At 36.9% G+C, this 23,183-nt stretch overlaps 1 protein-coding gene across 1 annotated transcript; it reads right to left on the bottom strand.

Moving 5' to 3' along the window:
- Nucleotides 1–260: 260 nt before the first annotated feature.
- On the bottom strand, nt 261–19,081 carry LOC131428190 (protein Fer3-like). Its single transcript, XM_058591916.1, has 4 exons — nt 18,918–19,081; nt 18,670–18,793; nt 671–867; nt 261–614 (listed from the first exon to the last, which is right to left on the bottom strand). Exons 1-4 carry the CDS (start codon nt 18,966–18,968, stop codon nt 390–392), a joined length of 597 nt encoding a protein of 198 aa, XP_058447899.1. The 5' UTR covers nt 18,969–19,081; the 3' UTR covers nt 261–389.
- Nucleotides 19,082–23,183: the final 4,102 nt, after the last annotated feature.

The raw sequence follows: 23,183 nt of genomic DNA, 5'->3' as shown, positions 1-23,183 counted from the left end.
TTTTGCTATCTATTGAAGATACGTACAAAGTTTTATCTAAATCGGAGCCAATTTAACTGTTTAACTTCTTTCCTGTTAATTGTTGGAATTGCTCCTATGCATGATTGCTTAAAAATAATTCCAAAAATTTAGCGTTGTGCACTTTTCGTTCATTCTGGATATTTTTTACTCAGAATCCAATAAAAGTGTAACGTTAGTTTGCTCACAGCTGAATGTCACCTAAAAATACGAATCATCTATTCAGTTTTACGCACTAGGAATTATATTTACTCTATTTTTAATGGAAGAACAGGCATCTAAAAACTAATAAATATCATAAAACAATCAGAAAAAGTGTTCTGCACGATTTTCTAAGTCGACAAACTTATTATCTATATGTAGTTCCCTTATCAACCAGTATGAGAACCATACGGCGAAATGTACTCCCTCTGATGAAATGACGGATGCATGTGGTTCGTGTGATGCGGATGTACTAAATTCGGATATAGTTCTGGCGATCGACCATCGTGCGTCGGAGTTCCGTTCAGCAATTCCGACATGAATCCGATATAGGTGATGGCCAATCGAAGCGTTTCGATGCGTGACAGGCGTTTTTCGTACGCAAACGTTGGTACCTGAAACAATTTATTGGATCTGTTTTCTAAGTAAAGGTATCAGATGATGAGTCTACCTTTCTCCGCAGCTTGTCAAAAGCTTCATTTAGATTGAACATTCGCCGTCGCTCACGAATATTCGCTGCCCGTCGTTGTGCCATCGAAGCAACCCGTCGGCGTGTTTTCTTGGTCGATGAATGAGACGCAGGTTGGGCTCCTCTTGGTGACAAACGCTGGGCTACGAAGCTACCCACTTGCTGGCGGGGCCAAATAGCTGAAATTATAATTTAGAAAACATTTTAATCAATTGTTTTCTTGTGTTTGAGCTAAATTTAAGGAATTTATCGTGGGGAATGACAGTAATTCATTTCCTAATTACCATTGAAAAATTTACTCCGCTTCGCATTGCTTGAGGCTCATATGTGTCATTTTTTCTCACCTAATGAGAATATGAAAAGTAAGCTTCGCTTTTTAGATCACCGTGGGTATATCATCAATTTATCTAGATTTTACAAGAATATTCATGAATAATTTGCTTGTGTTGCATAGTTACTGCTATGACAACACATACAACAATATCGTTGATGACAAGCGGTGAAATAAATTCATGTTCGAAAGAATTGAATACGTGCAAGAAGACTGAATTTGTAAGTAATAAATGTAATGAGTGAATTGAATGCATATTAAATAAGGAAATACATTTCCAGCTTCAAGCTGCTAGCCCAGTTGCTCTGAAAATTATTCGAATTAGTTCAATCCTAACAATCGTATTACTTCTTATGATAATGGTAGGTATAATAAAATTAAGTAATGATTTAGAGATTTGACGCATGTTCAACATGCAAACATTATCAATGTGCTTATTACTTTATTTTGTAATTAAAGTGAGCCGTTATATTTTTCTTTTCCATCTATTACCAATGCTATAATCTACTCCAACATTTTATTAATTGGTGCTAGAAATTTAACATCAATTCTTCGAGCTGGAGCCCCGAAAAATGGAAGAATTGTGTGTAACAATGCTTTATTTTATAGGAAAGATTTTGGATTGAAATGACTAAAATGACCGGTCCGATATCAAGCGTTGTAAAATTTGCGATGATGGAAACCAAATATATCCATAGCGGATTGGCATATCTTGATGATACTACAATCGATGCAATTGAAGCTGATATTAGACAACTTTCCTCTACTAAAACAGCAACCGATTTAACAAATTCGATTCCGGATTTCACAGGACAATTGGAAACATTCCGATTCAAAGCTGGCGAGCGAAGTAGCTTGAAGATGATTGCCGCCAACATACATAAATATGGTATTAATAAGTTTTATAAAAAACAGAATACCATTCCAGAAAATAGACAAACAGCAGATCATATCCGGAATAAAATCCGGAATCATTATATTAAAAGGTAAAATATTTAGTTATCAAATGTTTTAAAATATTGAGTTTTGTTTATAAAATAGCCCAGAAGATTATGAGTTCCTTTCGAAAATTGAAAATATGAGAATTTGTGTCAAAATGGACGATCTCGGAGTAATGGCTCAAATAACTTGTCCCATATGTAATATGGAAAATTTGAGCATTGTTACTATTCGTCCAGAAAGAAGTGGTACATGGAAATTATCAAACTTTTTTGCTCACGTCAAAACCAAGCATAATGATAAGTGTACTGAAAATATGACACGGTCCAGAAAACGCCCAACTCCCAGTAAGTCTGCAGATGAGGAAGTTCCCGTGAATTATGAGCAATATGATGATAATCATGCTCCAAAGCAAGCTCTTATTGTACCTGAAACATTCGAAGTAGAATATATCGAAAAAGAAGGCGAAAACCTCGACGAAAATATCGATTATTTAAACTAAATCGAAACTGTGATATAGCTGACAACAGTGTCAATGTTCTGAATGCTAAAACATTTGAACGTGGTTCATCAGGTATTACAGCAATACTATCACAATGTGAAAATCGTATTGGAAATCGTTCTAAAAAAGGACGAAGATACACAGAACTAGAACTTGATTTTTTCACATATAAATTTGTCCAGAGCGGTAAGTCGGCGTACGAGTTTGAAAATTCAAATACTATATCACCAAACGTTAGAACATGTCAGCGGTATTTGAAAAAAATGGGTCGGTCTATTGAGTCAGACTGTTTACGGATTGATCAGTTTATCAAATATTTGGAAATTCACAAACTTCCCAAAGTGTTCGTACTAAGCGAGGATGCTACTCGAATTACCGGAGGCATAGGCTATAACTCAACGAAGGATACTCTATATGGTCTTGTTGCTCCTATGGACATGAATGGAATGCCAATCAAAAATTTTTTCAAAGCTTCATCTCCCGCGAAGATACAGGAATACACTCGAAGCTTCCCTATAGGTCGAAATTTGTACGTGACTATGGCACAACCACTGAATTCGGGATCTGCCGCGTTTTGTCTTATGTACGCATGCTCCGACAATAGATTTACAGCAGACGATGTGATTAAGCGATGGCAACATATTGAATCTGAATGTTCCAAGGCAGGATTAGTAATAGCATGTAGAGCATCGGATGGCGATTCGCGACTGGTACAAGCCATGATGCGCAAGATGCAATTACCTAGCCAATCAAACACACGATTTGGACCTTATTTTGTATCGAATTATACTGCAAATAGCGTATGCATCCAAGATCCAACGCATTTAGCTAACAAGTTGAGAATTCGCCTTATGCGACAAGATAAGCTACTTTTCATCGGTGTGCTAATGCTGTTGATAATATCACACATACCTAATAATTCTTCCATTCCAGGCAAATACATTGTGTCTAAGTTACATCTGCAGGAGCTATTGGTATTTTCTAAAGACCAGCACGGACTTTCGCCCTCGGATTTAAATACCTTTGATAAAATGCGATTTCGCCCCACTCAGAAAATCACAGAACCACGCGTCATAAATTTAATGAGAAATAAGCTCCCTGAAGCAAAAGGTACTACTATTTACTTGGACCTCATACAAAAAATTATGTCCGCGAGTTAGCAACGGAACTACCCGAACGAGGGCAGCGAGAATCGCTGACGACACGTTAGCATCGGCGCCGACCCGACGGGACAGACAGGAGCGCCGACGGAGCATTTTGTACCTGAGGGCATCGATCCGTGGGAGCGGAGGAGCGTCACGTTGACTAGAAAGTGCAATTCGGCAGTATGAACTGTAGACATAATCGAATGAAAGAATAAAGTTTAGTTTAATTCTAGGCAGTGAACCAAGTGGTTGTTCTTTTTTAAAAAGAGGTTTAGGTAAGGAATTATTTAACTGGAGGCTCCGGCGAGATACTCCGAAGCGGGAACAGGATAAAGTGATAGTGCAGTGCAAAAATCTTCAAATCAGTGTAACAAAAATCTTAAGAAAATCACTTGGAAAATAAGTGTTCATTGCTGGTTCAAAGAGCCAAGTTGCATATGCTGGTTAAAAGAGCCAGGTCTGGCTATCACGAAAGCGAGCTACGAGACACCGAGGATACCTACCGGACCCGATCGGCACCGCTGGCCCGAAGTAACGAATAGTAAAACGGATCCACCAAACGTGCCTGCTCGTAGATTCCCCCGTTTGCGGAGGACAGCCACAACAAAAGTCCAACCGATGTTGGCCGCAACTAAGACACGGTCTTTTATGTAAGTAATTAGTTATACAATATATATTAGTAATTTTTGTTCAGAAACGAACGAAGGAAATTTAGAGATATTGCTCAAAACCAACGGAAATAAATAGTGTTTTTGTTCGCATTGCCACCATTAAATTAATTGTGGAAAAAAAGCCAAGAAAATCCAGAATACTGGTAAAACAAGTGGAAAAAGTGTTCATCAGTCTCGGTTAAATTCTTATTTCACAAAATAATGGCAAATCCAGTACCGAATCCGGTTGCTGCACCACTGACGATGCAACAATTCATTGATCTGGGAAAATTACCAGATTTCATTCGAGATTTACAAAATTATGATGGCAAGCCAACAGAACTATTAGCATGGCTAACGGATGTTGAGGGCATTTTCTGTATGTACAGAGATGCACGAGCCACGGAAGCGCAACTTGAATTAATCGAGCGCTCCGTGAGACGAAAAATCAGAGGCGAAGCAGCCGATATCCTTAATTCAAATAACATTGTGCATAATTGGCAACAAATAAAATCTACGCTGCTTCTGTATTACAGGGACAAACGTGATATAAAAACGTTGGACTTCGAATTAACCACAATAAAAAAGAACTCAAACGAAACTTTAGGCAGTTACTACTCCCGGGTGAACGAACTACTTTCATCCATAGTAGCTCAAATCCAAACAGAAGAAAAATTGGCCCCACACGTTAATTCACATATCGATTACTTTAGAGAAAAGGCAGTAGATGCATTCATTCGAGGCTTAGAAAAACCTTTGTGTCAGCTACTAAAAACATTTAATCCAAAAACGTTAAATCAGGCATATCAGTTTTGCCTAGACTACTACAATATGGATACTAGATCGGCACCTTTCCGAAATGAACATTTCACCCCAGCTCCCAAACCAAGAGATTTGGAAATTAATAGACTTCCTCCCAGACCACCTCCACGGAGATATCCACCTCCACCAATTCCAGCCCCTAGAAACTTAGGCTTTCCACAGATGCCACTATTTGGCAGGCAATATTTCCAAGCCAATCCCTTCACCCAGACCAGGCCTCAGTACCAACCCAATCCGTTTCAAGCACCCCCACGACCATGGGCTGCAAAACCATTACCAAAACCCGAGCCAATGGATATCGATCAAAGTATGAGAACACACAATGTAAATTATGGCAACAGGCCATCAATGGATCTTAAAAGACCGCCGCCAATGTCGGGGCAAACATATCCGTACCCCTTCAAAAGGCAAGCTCACCCGGTTGATACAAATTTTGATGATCAAACAGATGATCTCTATAATTACGAATATGATTATTACAATGATCTATATCCATATTATGATATTCAACCATCAGTAGAACCGGAACCAAAATTAGACACGCAAACCGAACAAGAACCGCAGCAAGATGAGGCTACAGCCTCTAATTTTTTAGAATGGAACCCAAGTTGGTGAAACCTATTTTGCTCTACATCAACTTGAAGACTACGAGTGGAGAGTTTCCCTTCTTAATAGATACAGGAGCGAACATAAACTTAATTAACCCAAAACTTGCCTGGGCCTACAAGGATAGCAGGCCGTACGACTTTAATGCCAAAGGCATAACTAGTGCTAACGGTAAATTTAACGCAACCTCTGCGATAGATATAAACTTTTTCTATCCGAAAATTAATTACATTACAAAATTCGTCTTACATAAATTCCACTCATTTTTCCACGGGATCATAGGGACAGAAATACTGAATGACTTAAATGCAAACATTGATTTTTCTAATAAGATTTTGACCTTGTACTCTGATAATCAGAAACTTGTCATTCCTCTTTGCGTATATTCTCAGACAAACTGTGCTTCTAATAGTGTTTTTCGAACTGCTCATCTTACTGAAGAGGAGCATACTAAACTAAAAGTCGTCCTCGACAACTCCAAAGAAGTTTTTCATGAAACCAATGCAAAATTAACATGCTCAACAAATGTTGAATGCACAATCAATACCACTGATGATACTCCAGTTCATCAGAAGGTATATCCTTACCCCGCTGCCTATGCAGACGAGGTAAAGAAACAAATTAACAAACTCCTGGAAGATGGTATTGTTCGACCATCTCGTTCAGCGTGGACGGCACCAGTATGGGTTGTACCGAAGAAACCCGACGCTTCAGGAGAAAAAAAGTTCCGAATGGTGATCGACTATCGGAAGGTGAACGAAAAGACAATTCCCGATAAATATCCAATGCCAGAGATAGGGTATGTTTTAGATCAGCTCAAGGGTCAAAAATATTTTACCACTCTTGATTTAGCGTCTGGGTTCCACCAGATTAAAATGAAGGAGAAAGATATTGAGAAAACTGCTTTCGCCATTAACAACGGGAAGTACGAATTTACTAGAATGCCATTTGGCTTGAAGAACGCTCCTGCGATCTTCCAACGGGCAATTGACGACGTACTTAGAGATCACATAGGGAAAATATGCTATGTGTATATCGATGACGTTGTCGTGTTTGGAAAGACCCTAGATGAACATTTGGAAAATCTTAAAATTGTTCTAGAAACACTAAGTAATGCAAATCTCAAGATTCAGTTAGACAAATGTGAGTTTTTGCATTCTGAGATTGAATTTTTAGGGTTTGTTATTGGAGCGGAAGGAATCAAACCTAATATTAAAAAAATCGATGTTATCAATAGGTATCCAGAGCCTACGAATCTCAAAGAGCTCCGTTCTTTCCTCGGAATGATGAGTTATTATCGAAGATTTGTAAAAGACTTTGCGAAAATCGCAAAACCTCTTACAAACCTTCTTCGGGGGGAAAGGAATCCCTCATCAAATAGGAAAATTTCGCTTTCATGTGATGAAAAACGATGCTTCGACAAGTTGAAAAACGTATTGAAATCGTCTGACGTCCTCATTTACCCGGATTATGGGCAACCTTTCATTCTCACAACAGACGCATCTGATTTTGCTATAGGTGCTGTCTTATCCCAAGGTGACATCGGAAAAGACAAACCGATTCACTTTGCTTCCAGAACTTTGTCTTCGGCGGAAGAAAAATACTCAGTACCAGAGAAGGAAATGCTAGCAATTTTCTGGTCACTGCAAGTATTTAGGAATTATTTATACGGGGCAAAATTCAAAATTTTAACCGACCACCAACCGTTAACGTTTGCTTTATCCCCAAAAAACACAAATGCCAAACTCAAAAGATGGAAGGCATATCTAGAGGAGCACGATTATGAAATCGTGTATAAGCCGGGAAAAGCAAATGTGGTGGCAGACGCCTTAAGTAGAATTGTATGCTCCTTAACAGCAACCCAACATTCAGCCGAAAATAGCGACGACTTTTATATACCCTCAACGGAATCGCCAATCAACGTATTTCGTCATCAAGTAATAATAAAGAAAGGACCCGATAAAACAATAACAGAAATTCCATTTTCAGGATACACAAGAATTACGGTTTACATAAATGAAATTAACGACAATTTATTATTACAGGTACTAAAAAACCACTTTAACTATTCTAAGGTAAATGGTTTGTTAACAGATGAGAACATAATGGGAAAAATCCAAGAAGTCTATAAAAGACATTTCGGACAACAAAATCTGTTAACGATTCGTTTCACTCAGAATATGCTCGAGGACATAACAGAAGAAGATGACCAATGGAATATTATTCGCACTGAGCATCACAGAGCGCATAGAGGTGCACAGGAAAATAAGCAGCAAATATTTCGGAAATACTTCTTCCCAAAATTAGCTCAAAAAGTAGGAGATTTTATCACTAACTGTCAGATTTGCCATGAGTGCAAATATGATAGGAACCCGATAAAGTTTCCTATACAAGAAACACCAATTCCAAAGGCTCCATTCGAAATAGCGCACATCGACATTATGTTTTTGGAAAGTCTTCACTTTCTAACATATGTCGACAAATTTTCAAAATTCGCTCAAGTCACACAAATTGAATCAAGAGCAGCCATCGACCTCATACCAGTAATAAAGGATATTCTTTTAAAGTACAAAGCACCAAGCACACTTGTGATGGATGGCGAGAAATCCTTTATGACGGGAGAGCTCGTTAATTTCTACAACATACATAAAATCAACCCATACGTAACCGCCACCGGACGGAGTGAGATGAACGGAATCGTTGAACGTTTCCATTCAACGCTCCTCGAAATTTATCGAATCACAAAAACTGAAAACCCGAATCTAGCAACGCCAGACCTGATCCAACTATCTGTACAGAAATATAATTCTTCTATTCACTCCTCCACAAATTTCACTCCTTTGGAAATAATTCTCCCCTCTTCTCGTACCCCAGAAATTATTGAAAAAACCTACAGAAATCTACTGCAAACTCAGAAAAACGCGTTGGAACACCATAATAAAAAAAAGAAACCTATACCAATCGAGGAAAATCAAGACGCATACGAGACGACACGACAAAGACTTAAACACAAGAAAAGGTACAAGAAAATAAAAATTTCGAAAATAAACAAGAGCACAATTACAACCGACGATAATCGACGAATTCATAAAGATGACCTAAAAATAAGGAAAATATAAAACACGACTTCTACTTCTACGTTTCAGATTGCTACTGCTATTATTCATTCAACCAGACCAACTACTATCAAGACACGATGTGACAGCCGACTTACGGGACGTAGGACGCCAGCCAGTCCTGATCTTCGATCAAGGCGAGGCACGGATCAAACTTGACCACACGTATTACATTCACTACTTCAATTTAACGACCATTAGAATGCAAGTAAAAAGCCTTAGGGATCAGTTCGAAAACTTTAGCCAAAATCAATTTTCTGACCTAGTAGAAGAAAAATTCAACGAAATAGATTTCGCATTAAAAAGCATAGACCCAATCAGACGGCATAAACGTTGGGATAGTGTAGGTACAGTTTGGAAATTTATAGCCGGCAGTCCAGATGCCAATGATTTGAGAATCATCAATTCTACCATAAATAATTTAGTTACGAACAATAATGAGCAGATCAGAATTAACCGTGAGATAAACCTACAATTGGAAGAAGCAATGTTCGAAACCAAAAAGGCGATTAATTTGTTCAACACAAGATCAATCGAAATGTATTCTACTAAGATATTGTTTCATCTGAATTACTTATCCAAGAAATTGAACCAAATAACTGATGCAATCATGTTGGCTAAACTAGGAATAGTAAACGAAAAAATTCTAAGCCAGCGTGAAATAGATATCTTAATTAATGATTTAGCTAGGGAAAATATAACAGTTCATACTGCTTTGGAGGCAACGAATTATGCGACGACATCAGTGGCAACTAACAATCTGGAAATTGCTCTCATGATAAAAATGCCAAAACTCGACCCCAGAATATTCAACAAAGTACGACTATACCCGATCATTCACAAAAATAAGCAAATTCATATAGATCATCGATTTTATCTAACTCACAAAGATGAGGTTTACTCCATAAACTCAATCGAACCTACTATATTCAATGCAAACGAAATCAACTTGGACAATTCAACATGCATACCGAAGCTATTGAAAGGAGAACAGGCAACTTGTAATTTCACCGTCAACCCAGTCGAAGAAGAAGTTATCTTTCTAGACAACCAACACTTGTTCATAAACACAATAAAAAATTTCACCCTATCATCAAATTGTGGCATAACAAACAGAAACCTGACCGGACCATTCGTAGTTTTCTTCAGAAATTGCCAGTTATACATCAATAACGCTTCATATAACTCAAGAATGAAAACCTTACCGGGAAACCCAATACAACTACCCTTAGACGGAATCGCGGTAAAAATGCACCAAGAGATCCTAAACATCAGCCTGGACCATCTACATAAACTCCATCTGGAAACGAGGAAGGAGTTAGACGTCATCCGACTATCAACCAATAGTATAAAGTGGCCAACACTGTCTCTTTTTGGGGGAATTATGTCCCTACCTAGCTTAATCGGTATAGCATTTCTCCTTAGATTTCTCATCCATAGATCATCTACAATAAACATACAACAGGCAGCCCCGACCACAACAGTCGAAGATCCAGTACCAGACATCCAACCCAACATTAGACATTTGACAATCAGAGAAGTGATTCGTACGGAACCTCATCTCTTAGGAAGGACGAGTTAGCAACGGAACTACCCGAACGAGGGCAGCGAGAATCGCTGACGACACGTTAGCATCGGCGCCGACCCGACGGGACAGACAGGAGCGCCGACGGAGCATTTTGTACCTGAGGGCATCGATCCGTGGGAGCGGAGGAGCGTCACGTTGACTAGAAAGTGCAATTCGGCAGTATGAACTGTAGACATAATCGAATGAAAGAATAAAGTTTAGTTTAATTCTAGGCAGTGAACCAAGTGGTTGTTCTTTTTTAAAAAGAGGTTTAGGTAAGGAATTATTTAACTCGCGTTGATGGATCCTTCTATTTCTATTAAAGAGCGTTTGTTCAAGATTTGGTATGATCGTAATGTACTAGTCTGAGTTCATTTACAAAAATATACAAATAATTGTAGGTTTGCCCTATTGTTCACAAGAGCATGGCGAAATTGGACTGTCTCCATGTATGGTAATATTGAACACTCCGTTACAACTAACTGTTATTACAATCTGGAAATAAACGCCCACGGTATGATCATATATGTGGTGAGTTGCCGTGATGATAATATCCCATTCGAAATATCTTGTTTGCAAAGCCAAGCATGCGAAAGCTTTTTTGAACAAGCGCGATCATTCACCTCAACTGAATCTACAGTAGTAAATTTTACAATGCAATCATTTGAGTCTAGATTGAATAAAGTCGAAGCAAAAGAAGAAATTATGTACAAGCGGAAGGAAGAATTGATTTTCCCACGTCTTTCAAATACATCAAGCCAAGTTGAAACATATTTTCCAACAGATGACGAAATAGTATCTATTATTGAGAGCAGTAGGTATGCTGCATACCAGAAACTTTTAAATCTAGGAATACATGACTCTCAGATCATTTTCAACGAGAGCATACATTTGCGGAAACCTAAAGAAAAGCCACATTCAAGCTGTGGACATTTTGAGTTTGGTCGTGTGCCGACGATGGAAAATGAGGAACATGAAGAGACCGTCTACAACGGATACGAAATATGCCCGGAGGCTGGAACGGAATTTATTGTGAAAGACTCGTGTAATGTAAAGCCGAACAATATTTTTAAAATTCGAAACCGCAACGGGAAGGTTGTACATTTAAAAAAATCTACTTTTGAATGGATGATTTCGAATCAAACCGAACGTTGCTCGACAGACAGAATTTATCGTTTTCAATCACAAGAGAAAGCAAGTTTGTCGATACAAAGATTTGGAAATGATGTTCTGAATAATATAGTTATAGGAGAATGGATTTTAGTGAGAGAATATAGTTTCAAAGTTTGTAAAGTGTATGGTTTCAAAAACATGACAGGGAAGAATAAGAACTACTCTCTGGATAGTGCGCCAATTAATGTACCAACGGGTGCAAAAAGACGTGGTATCATTATTCTTGGTTCATATTTTGACATTTTTTATTTTGATAACGAATTTTTATTGGAGATTTCGGATCAAAGTAGCAAAATTCAGATAGACATCGATAGGTATATAACACATTTAGAAAAGCCATCGATTTTTAATAGCTTATTAGTTTATGATTGCAATTCAGCAAAGTACATTAATAAATTTGTTAGTAATAAGAAATAGTTCGATAAGCAACATCATATAAATTAAAATTAACTGCGTTATAATGAAAAAATATATATGTTATGTTCTGTCCGATAAATATTGTCTCTTATATATATATATATATATATATATATATATATATATATATATATATATATATATATATATATATATATATATATATATATATATATATATATATATATATATATATATATATATATATCTGAATCTTGTGAGGTCTCAAGTTACTCATGATCCAAAACCTAATCGGTTAAAGCTGGTAACCATCTGGGAAAATTATTCGCGCTTTGAATTACCATCATCAATTATCAGTTGAATATGACTAATTATTTATAAACAACCATACTAGTCAGAATAACTTGTTTTTATCATAAATTGTTGTTGTTAATTTCACATTTAATTGGCAGAAAGATATGTTTGTACATAAAAAATATGAAATTAGACAAATTATACTCTGTTACTGAACTGTCAATCATTTCTTTTAGCTAAGATGTGTGCTACTAGCAAGTAGATGCATGTGGATATGTCGTCTCTTGTTTGCAATAATAAAGAATAAAAAGCATTTCGAAGAATTTCGACGTTATAGTAGTCCTTTGAAATGAGTTTCTCGTTGCCAGACTAACTTCTACTTCGAAATCAGAATTAATTCAATACTGTCATCCCCCTCGGAATTTACCCTGTTTTAATATGCCTAGTGGTATATGGATGCCTTTTTCATATAACTCATGTTTTCATAAGTATTCTTCTTCAAAAAACATGTCTTTGAATTTAAAATAAGAACACAAAACTTTGTTTGGGCGTAAACTAGCAATATTCTCTAAGTAGCAAATGTAACTTATTGAAATTTCAAGATGTTCTACAGTCGTTTTAGAATTGTTATTTATGTAAGATATGTTCAGAAAGATGTTTAAATATATTAAAATCGGTTGTGCAACTTATTACTGTTAAGTTTCACAATACTACCGAAAAATCACCAGAGATCTAAAACAATTGTTCAGCAAATCACCAGCTTGTCAATGTTCCACTAGCAGTTATAGGAGTTCTCTTATTTTCATATCGTTATGTAAAACGAGAGTAACTATAACAATTGTGCAACTTATCAAAAATTTTCCAAACGGCTGTCATAATTGTATCGGATACGATATACGTCGAAGTATCTATGAATCTCTAGTGAAAGAAAAAATAGCGAAATGATACCCTCCGCAAAGCAAAAAATGATAATCCGAATTGAGAAACTTGCTGAAAAAAATATTTTTCTGCTGAGTCCGCATAGTTTTGGCTATCTCGAGAATTTTCTGGTCAGTGTGTGCAGTTTTCTTCAGTTTTGAAAAAACAATGAAATAAAATTTAAAACTTGCAAAACAGTTGTGCAAGATTTATCTATTTGAATTGAACGAAAAACTTGCAGACATGAAAATATTATCATAAAAGTTGCAGATATACAGCATTACATACGCAATAAAAACAAAAATCAATCCTATGATTTTTTTTTGTTTCAATTATAGAGGCTTTTACATCTTAGGTCATTCGCCTCTTCGGACCAGAAAATCTTTCTGACCCTATGTGCGGGGTTGGGAATCGAACCCAGGCGGGCTGCGTGAAAGGTATCGACTATCCCATCACGCTACACCCGTCCCCAATCCTATGATTTGTATTAGGTATTTCGGCTTGAGCATCTTGTTTTCGCAACTTCAGCACATGGACTTGCCAAAATAATACCTACAGTGCGTATCACAAAAGTCGGACTCACTAAGATGAATAACTATACTGTATTGTTGTTTAATTCAACTAGAAAATTTAAACTGATAAAAAACCGTGAAACATTTCTTCCCGAAATATTAACATGTTAATGTTTCCTGTTATTTATCAGGTGTACAACTTTGCTTCCGCCGTTTTCCGATAGGTGGCTGTACCGGCTGAGGCTGGTCAAAATACATAGATGATAATGCCTTTAAAGTGAGTGTGTACAGTGCCTAACGAATTGTCATCGCCGTTTCAGTGACAGTTGTTCTTGTTTTCATATTATTCACGCTCGAAAATGTCTGTTTATGTGCCCAACTCTCGCCATTTGCGGGAAGTTTTACTTTTCTGTTACAATTCGAAAAAAAATGCAGCTGAAGCGCATCGAATGCTCTCAGGAACTTACGGTGATGCTGCTCTGAGTAAAATAACGTGTCGGGAGTGGTTTCAACTTTTTAAAAATGGTGATTTCGACATAGTGGTGGAAGAGAAAAACCTTTAAAGATGAACAACTAGAAGCATTGCTTGAAACTGAGTGCCGTACGAGTTGAAACCGAGGGACATCGAGCGCCGTCTATTTGTATGTGAGCAACTGCTTCAAAGACAAAATCGTAAGGGGTTTTTACATCGAATCGTAACCGATGATGAAAAGTGGGTTCGATACGATAATCCTAAACGCAGTAAATCATGGGGAAAGGCGCCAAGGTTATGATTTGTATTTGGTGAGATCAGCTCGGTGTGATTTACTACGAGCTCTTGAAATCAGGCGAAACCATCACAGGAGATCGCTACCGAACGCAACTGATGCGCCTTAGTCGCGCGCTAAAAGAAAAGTGGCCACAATATCAAGAGCAATATGACAAAGTCATCCTCCAACACGACAATGCTCGGCCTCACGTCACAAAAGTGGTCAAAAAGTACCTGGAAACGCTGAAATGGGAAGTTCTGTCCCACCCGCCGTATTCCCCAGATGTCGCCCCTTCTGGACGGACAATACTTTGAATAATAATAAATAAATGTAAGCATTTTTCGCAATAAAGCTATTAGTTTTGGAAAAAAAACGGCGGAAGCAAAGTTGTACAACTGATAAACAAATTACTTTTAGAGGAAAATGTAAAAATAGATATAAATGTTTTTTGTTGTATGACCATTGTTATGATTGACTGTTACTATGAAGCGCTGTTTAAACAAACTATATTATATTATTGTTTTATGGAACAATTCATGTTTGACCTACTAACACATTTAGAATAAAAATGAAATATGATTGTTTTGAACATGAATATGGTTGTTTGTGAAATGTATTTAATGTTGAATTAACTAATACGTAATATGAAATGTCAAATGTGATAATTGTTGTTTCAATATGCCCAGTTTCTTCTCCGTGATTAAACCGGAAAGCCATTTATTTGAGAACAGTTCATGTTGATCGATTCTCATTGATCTAACAGTTCCTGTAGTGCTGAAACACTTACTGAATGATGATGAAACAATGATTCGAGAGTAACAAATTGATTTTTTTTTTTATTCATTAATAATATATTTAAAGGCACACTGCTAATGCTCTAAGATGCCAGTAACAAATTGATGATAATTAGGCTATATGCAACTACTTTTAGTTTTGCTATTTCAACTGAAGCACGTTCTTCAAGTTGCTAAGGAAGTTGGATGAATTATTGTTGAAAATATCAAACTCAGTAGCCTCCTCAATAGGCAACCCATAATAGGTATTCAACCTTCCTTCATTAAGGGGGCTACTCTATGAAAAATAGTCTCCAAGTCTCCTGATTAATTTTATTTATAATAAAATAATATTATACAATTTGAATATATCAGTTCAACTTCGGATGATATCGTGTGACACGAACGATACGAGGGCGACATAATAGACATAACCAACCTCGGGAGATGTTTGATAATTCAACCATTTTATTTATTTTTTTAAATTTATAAAACGACTAAAAACAGATATACAAGCTCGCATATGAACTGTGTGTAAAATTTGCTCAAGCAGCGTGGCGAACGGCGCTTATAAATGTCATTTTCACTGACTCAAAATAGACGAAAATGACGAGAAATAAATGGCACTCTCAGCTCCGCTTGCAAATAATGTGAACGCTTGCAGTCAACGATATAAGAGGAACAGTAGTTTCAGAATTGTGTTCTTTCTTTCTTTGGCTCTTTCAGACATTTTCGATTTTCAGTGTAAGTCGATATTCAACCGAAGTTTTGAGAATCGATAATGACAGAAAAAGATCCACAATTATTTTTACCCGTTGATACTCGAATCTGAAGTTGTTTTGTTTTCTGGTGTGTAATAACTTCGATTTATCATATTTTAGACACTCTATAGCCAAACGTCACAGATTTTCAATATATCGATAAAAGAATGAGAATTGAAATTCTACTGATTCGTCTTGTCATAAAGAAACGATTGACGTTGGCTATTACACTCTCTTTTGTTACAATAAAAGACAAAAATGCTTCATCTCTCTTCGTTTGTCTTAGATGCAGTCATTTACGAATGAGACAGTAAAAAAAACGAACATGATGGCCCTTATTACCGTTATCACTTCCACTTTCACATTCACTTCACTTACATGTCACTTCACTTGATTTTCCCTATTACCAGTATCACGCATAGTGAAGTGATCACTGCAGTGGAAAAAACTCATTTTTTCAACGAAATGTTGGTGGCGTGATGTTCATAATGACATCAAGTTCATCCAAATAATTACTTTTGCCTTTGAAGCGACTTCCGTACTGAGGACCTAAACTCACTTCACTCGATTTTCACCGTGAAGTGATACCGGTAATAAGGGCCGATGTTGCTGGATTGGATTTTTTTATTGAGAATACGTGACAATTTTAAGCTCTGGTGACGAATACTTGCAGATGTCGCTGCGATCGACACTATTTTCGGTGCAGCATTTACATCACGACACTGTTTTGGGTACATAATTCACTTTTCGAAAAAAATTTCGTTTCACTGCTGGTTAAAATGGCTAGTGTATTAGTTTTACTCCGTTTGAAATAAAGTTGTCTTTTACGATTAGAGAAATCGTGTGTGAAGTGTTCAAATTGTTGTAGTTGGAATATTTTTCTAACAGACAGAAGAATTTTGTTATCGTTCCGGAACGTACTGGAACGTTTTGAAAGCTCGCGGCGAAAACTCGAGTAAGTGCACGGAACCACCCGCGATCTCATTTCAACCAGAATATTAGTTGATTTTCTGAACTCGATTGGTTAAAATTTGATACAACTAATCGATAGTTGTTTTAACTAAACTGTCATTTTTGTTTTTCGATTAGCAGAAACGATGGTTGAAACAACTAATTTAACTGTTTGGAAAAAATGCTGTCAATTAGTGAGGACACATACCTTACAATTTCAACAAATATTTTAGTTGAAATAACTGATGTTGTTATTGAAACAAAATTCTGTTAGTTGAAAAATATATCGGTTTTATTTGTTTTAGACATTGCAAATAGTTGAATCAACTCGAACAATGTTAGTGATTTGCGAAAATAATCTAAATATACTTACTGATATACGTCATGATCTATTTGAAATAAGTTTGGTCGTTGTTAAAATATAAACAGTATTTTATATTGACATGTAATAATTGGGAAAACCACCGATCACTGCTGATTTCAAGTGATCTTAACCAAGGAATAAATTATCATTACGAAATCAGAACTGATCTGATCTCTAAGTGATTTTGATTTTTGTATGATCATGATCATGTCAAGTCGAGATCAGTAAAGATTCTAAATTCTAAAAAAATACTTCTGATTCGATCGGAAATGATTGATGTAGAAAAACACTTTTAATCAGCAAAAGTGCCCGGAGGGGCGAGTAAATTAGCGATTATTAAATTTACCTAAAATGAGTATTGAAAGATGATGCCTTCAAAGGGTTGAACTAAAGTAATGCACTGATAATTTTAGTCAATTTATATGAGCTTGGGTGCATCAACAGCTGGGAATTGGAATTTGCGACGGCAATTCAAACGCGCCATTCAATCGCAGCGCGTTCTGTGTGTTTGAAACCCTTCGCTCCTGTTATTTTTATAAATTAAATTCATGACAAAAAGTTTTATTGCTAATGCATGAACATCATCATCGGTATCAAACAGCTGGAAGTAAAACAGCCTGCTGGAAGTAAATCAATGATCAAATTTGAAGCATAAAATTTTTGCGCATACCTGAAAGATTACGAGATGATCATTCATTAACATTTTCTAATTTGTCACCAAATCTTTTTCATCTTAACCAAGGTTCACTTTATCACAACACCGCTGTTAGATAAACACTTGTTATCATAAATTTCTCAAATCGAATGAACACAATTTCACCAAACGCTTTAACCATCGATGTTGTTTTCATTGACATTTTGAAGTGACGCGAACAGATTTCAACTAAAAAAGTTGTTGATTTTGCATTGCGATTATTGTTTTGCTTTCAACTGTCTCCGGCATTTGACAGCATTCAAAACAACATATTTTTCAACTACTTGAATATATGCAAATCAAAAACCATATTGGTTGAATCAAAAAGAAATTAGTTAAATCAACTTTCGCAAAAATCAAAAACTGCGATATCGCAATTTTATGATCGAAGGGTTCTCCGTGTGGTTATCTAATGCTGCAGAAAATTATATCATAAATTTTTGAGCAAATGCCCTAGAATTATGATTTTAACGAGGAATGACCAAATGCGGTCATGGAGAGACGTGTTCACGAGTGCTATAATGACTAAAAGGGGTTTGAAAAATACCTTACAATATTTTTTTTTGTTGAAACACATTCAAAGCTGTCGTCGAGATTTGAAAAAAAAAACATTAATATAGCATTGATTTTGGTTATTTGCTTTGATATTTCAATATATGATCTTTAAGGTTGACCTAAATTTTGATAGTTGCGTTCGAGAATTTCGATTTTCAGCAGAAAATAAAAAAAACATTACCCAAATCGGCACATGGGAACCCAGCGGCCATCAGCTCCGGATAATGAACCATTGGCGACGGGTTATCCTGACTCCAGATGGGTGTGAATGGTGACACTTCCGGCGGAAACGGCGCTTCCATATGCTTTTAGGTTTGCGTGATTTCCAGAAAAGTAGAAGATTACCGAATGCACTCACTAAATTGAGCAATGGGCTCGATATGAAGCAAAATTCACTCTACAAACAATAGGAAATTACTGATCACATACACCATTCACGTTTTCCCAATGATGATGAGGGTCACTAGCAAAACTTGTCATTCCTTAAAGTGAATACTCTGTACAAACACTCGCGGTTCGGTCCAAACTGTTCCGATCGATACGAGTTCCCGTGGAAGACTAGATGTGAACCATCAGCCTGCAACAGTATCCTGATCCTGACAGACTGTGACATCAAATCACGGCACCGTCAGCAGTCCTATTCCTTGCAAGCCAATTTAATATATTTTTAATGCCGTTCCATCTGTACCAGCACCTACACAGTAAAACACAGACCGTTTCGGCAAGGATACGCGGGATGATGCGCCAATCAACTGCGTCAGGTTGTACCTAATGTTTCGTCCCTTCGAGTGACGGTTGGTGAAAGTGCACACACGTTCAGGAAACCACCACCCCATTTCGTTTTCTTTGCGAATGGAATCGAAACGACGGGAAAAATGTGTTGCAAGTCACGGTGCTTCATTTTTCCTTACACTTTAAATTTCATAAGTAGAAAAATTGTCTAAATTTATGTGATCTTAAATATGTAGTTTTATTCGTAACAAAAAAACTAGGACATCCTCCCAGAATTTCAAGTTTTGTTTTTTTTTTCAAACAAGGGACATTTCTAATTCGCAATAAGCCGAGAGTTTATTTAGATTTGTACCAAATCTTAAATCTAGCTACCGCCACTTGGGAAGCCGACACCACCTCCCACAAGTGAGGGAAAGAAAATTCCGTATATTTTGGGCTATTTCGATTCTGCCGCATAGGTTCACAGTATGGCGTCCGGTTGCGTACATACACATAGCCACAAACACCATTGTGCGAGGGACGCCGTCTGTGCCATACGACCGGCGCACGGATGGTGAACACGTTTCACCATTGGCTGCCGAAATGTGTTCCCAGTGGGGCGGAGTCTCCTAGACAAAACATCGACTAGGGTGGCACTGGATGCTGTGGTAGTAAGTGGTATCAGCTTGGCCGCACATAATACTGCAAAAAAACACGGAACATGCTCTGACGTTAGAGATTACGGAGATTTTCCAACTGATATTAGAATGCTAGAAACCAATTGCAACATTATTTGAAGTATATAACAGTCTTCCCTTAAGTGAGAAACGAAAGAAAAATCTTTTGAAAAATACTTCCGACATGGATTCTGTCATAAGGGGAGAGCGGTGCTGATCGGTCTAGTTTTACTTTCAGAATTTCTATATTCATTCAGGATTTCTGTATTGTACTAGACTTTTTGATAAACGGTTTGCACAATCATGAAAAACAACTTTAGAGCACATATGTGATTTTTTTCATTCCTGAATAAAAATCAGGGAATAAAGATTAGTCATTAACAACAAAATGGTGAGAAAAACATCAACCAACCAACGCACAGTGGGGAAAAATGGACCAAACACGCGACGATTTTTTTGGGAGGCATGATACAGCTGATCACAAAGCACGAAACGCTATTATGTTCATTTCACCCCAAGTTCCTTTTTTATACTGCATTGTATTCAAGTTTAACTATATAACATGAAACCGAAGAACTTGCAGAAGAGCGAATAGAGTGTTTCCGGTGTAAAAAGTCTAACAAATCGATTGCATATAGTTTTATTGACAGCAGAAAACTCGTTGCACCGTTTTACCCCATTTCTTTTCTAGTTATAATTTTCAGTTGAAATATGATCTACAATCCAATGCGATCTAGCAATATTGGTTCGGAATACGTGCAAAACGAGCCAAGTAAACACAATGGGAATGACAGTACTAGTCTGTTTAACCCGTTTTACCCCAATTTATATCAAAAGTCGTATTTCTGGTTAAACTTTCTCTCGCATAATTTGTAATCCAATTTTCAGGTCTTTCTTCGTAATATCAATCGATTTTCATCAACCGCAATCAGCCTGCTTTCGGTATGCGAAAAAAAGTTTAACCAGAAATACGACTTATGAGTTGCATTGGGATAAAACAGGTTAAACAGGCTAGTACTGTCATCCCATTGTGTTTACTTGGCTCGCATATGTTTTGCAGGTAATATGAACCAATATTGGTAGGTCATATTGGATCTGCTTCGGGATTGTAAATCTGAATTCAACATAAAATTATATTTGTCGGAAAATTGGGGTAAAACGATGTAGCACGAAGCATGCGGTCATGAACACTATCTGTAAATTATTATTTGAGGTTATATGCGAAACATAGAACTGTCTTGTTTAACCAAAATTAGTCCAAACACCGATCATAAATCATTCTACAGAAAAATTTGCATAAGAAATACTAATTTTGAAAATATTTGCTCATGTTTTTATAAAATTATTGGGCAAAGTCGCGTTTTTGATCGTTTTTTCCCCACTGAATTCTTAGAAAAACTTTTGTTTGAATCTGGAATAAAAGCAAATAATTTAGTTTATCAACAGTTCTGAACCAATCTTATAGGAATTCTTCAATGATTTGTTTTAATCTTGTGAACACGTGGAGCCGCATTTGACCAGTATCTAACTACGAGAATTATAATGGGGTAATATGTAATGAAACCGCGAAAATGTTACCGCAGATACGGGACTCGAACCTGTAGCTAGCTCCTATCCGGGTAAATTGTTTTGCCAGTCAAATTACCCTACATGAAGAGACAGCCTAGTTGACTAGAAGAACCCAAAATTTCGTTCCGGGTGGGGCCCACAGATACAAATGAAACATTTTACTGATTATTCCTTATGTATCTAATTTTAGGTCCTGCGAACGACTTCACTTAGGCTAAAGCCGGAGATACGAATAGTTGCAGGTGCGCCTTTAATATCTTTTGTTTCTTGGAATCGTGAATACAGTTTCTAGAGTACAAGTCAAAAAAATCTTCGAATGCGGATAGAAAGTAATTAGAAATTCAGGTAAATAGTCACATATTTTGGATGGGACTGTGAGTGTTTGATGCAAAAAGTTCTACGTGTTATAGAGAAGAGATCGATTTATATCACTCTCTTATCATATAGTCCCATTGTCTGGATTCGACATCCGATTCTGAAATTACAGAGTGATGAATGTTGAAACCGTCAATTTCACGAGTTTATTTTAATGAGTGACGATGTATAAAGAAACAAACACTTTGAAACTATTTAGAAGGCGCTTCTAGCTTTCAAATTTTGATGATTATTTGTCGAACACATTAACCCTTTCACGACCATAAGATGTCCAGGACGAAATATGTCAGTACTACACAATATTTTAGCTAGTAAGAGAATATCACCAGAAAAACATAGCAGGACTATAGCAGGCACAAACTTTTGTTGTGCAATAAAGATTGACAGTTCTTTTTTTATTCATTCAGAAAGCATTGGAAATAATTTTTTTTAACACTCAGTAAAAAAATCATCAATTTAATAACAATTAAAGAATCTATAACGATTTATATAGAAGGGAAAAATGTTTCCCCATGAGCGTTAAGGGCTTAAATTCAAATGATGCGGGGGTCGGGTATAACGTGATGAGTTAGTCGATGCCTTTCACGCAGCCCACCTGGGTTCGATCCCCAACCCCCGCATATAGGGTCAGAAAGCTTTGTGGCCCGAAGAGCTGAAGGTCATTCGCCTCTATAATATAAACAAAACAAAAAATCACGGTTCCGAAAGCGATCAAATATTTCGAAATAGAACTCACATCGTTTTCTCACAAATGAAACTAAGCCATTTCGCCGAATGGGTCATGTCGATGAAAGCCAATTTCACTGAAAGAGTAATTGCACCGAAATGATTTTTCAACTGTATTGGTTGACGAGAGCGATCGTAACACCGTACACCAGAAAACTGCGTACTAGTGCAGTGTAAACATTATGGAGACGAATATAGGTACATAGTTAAAGTTTCGAGTTCTTCTTCTTCTTTCTACTGGTTGGCGTCACCTCACTTGATATGACGCCGATTGATGGTACAGAAGCTTTGGCTATATTGCGAGTTAATTTTTGTTTATAGTCCAATGGACTTTATTTTTACTGGACTACAAGCGAAAATCTCGCCACGTGGCTACGTCGAGTCGCCAAAGTACGGATAAAAATTCTTTCTTCCCCGCGAAATACTTGAATTTTCACCGCACTAGCACGATTCAACGTGCTCACCCGTTGAGAGATTCACCGGAAGTGATGTTTTGGATCCGATGGCTTCAAAATCTGCTTAGACACAGTCGAAAATTGCTTACGGTCGAAACGACAGAAACAGAGACAATACAGTGTAGTGAATAATAGAGTGTACGAAATGGGCAAACGCGATTTAACAAAGCCTGAAACTTGAC

Source organism: Malaya genurostris, chromosome 2 (assembly GCF_030247185.1).
Source record: "Malaya genurostris strain Urasoe2022 chromosome 2, Malgen_1.1, whole genome shotgun sequence".
Classification (NCBI taxonomy): Eukaryota; Metazoa; Arthropoda; class Insecta; order Diptera; family Culicidae; genus Malaya; species Malaya genurostris.
Note: the sequence above shows the minus strand (reverse complement) of the source record. Positions and strands in the feature narration are given on the sequence as shown.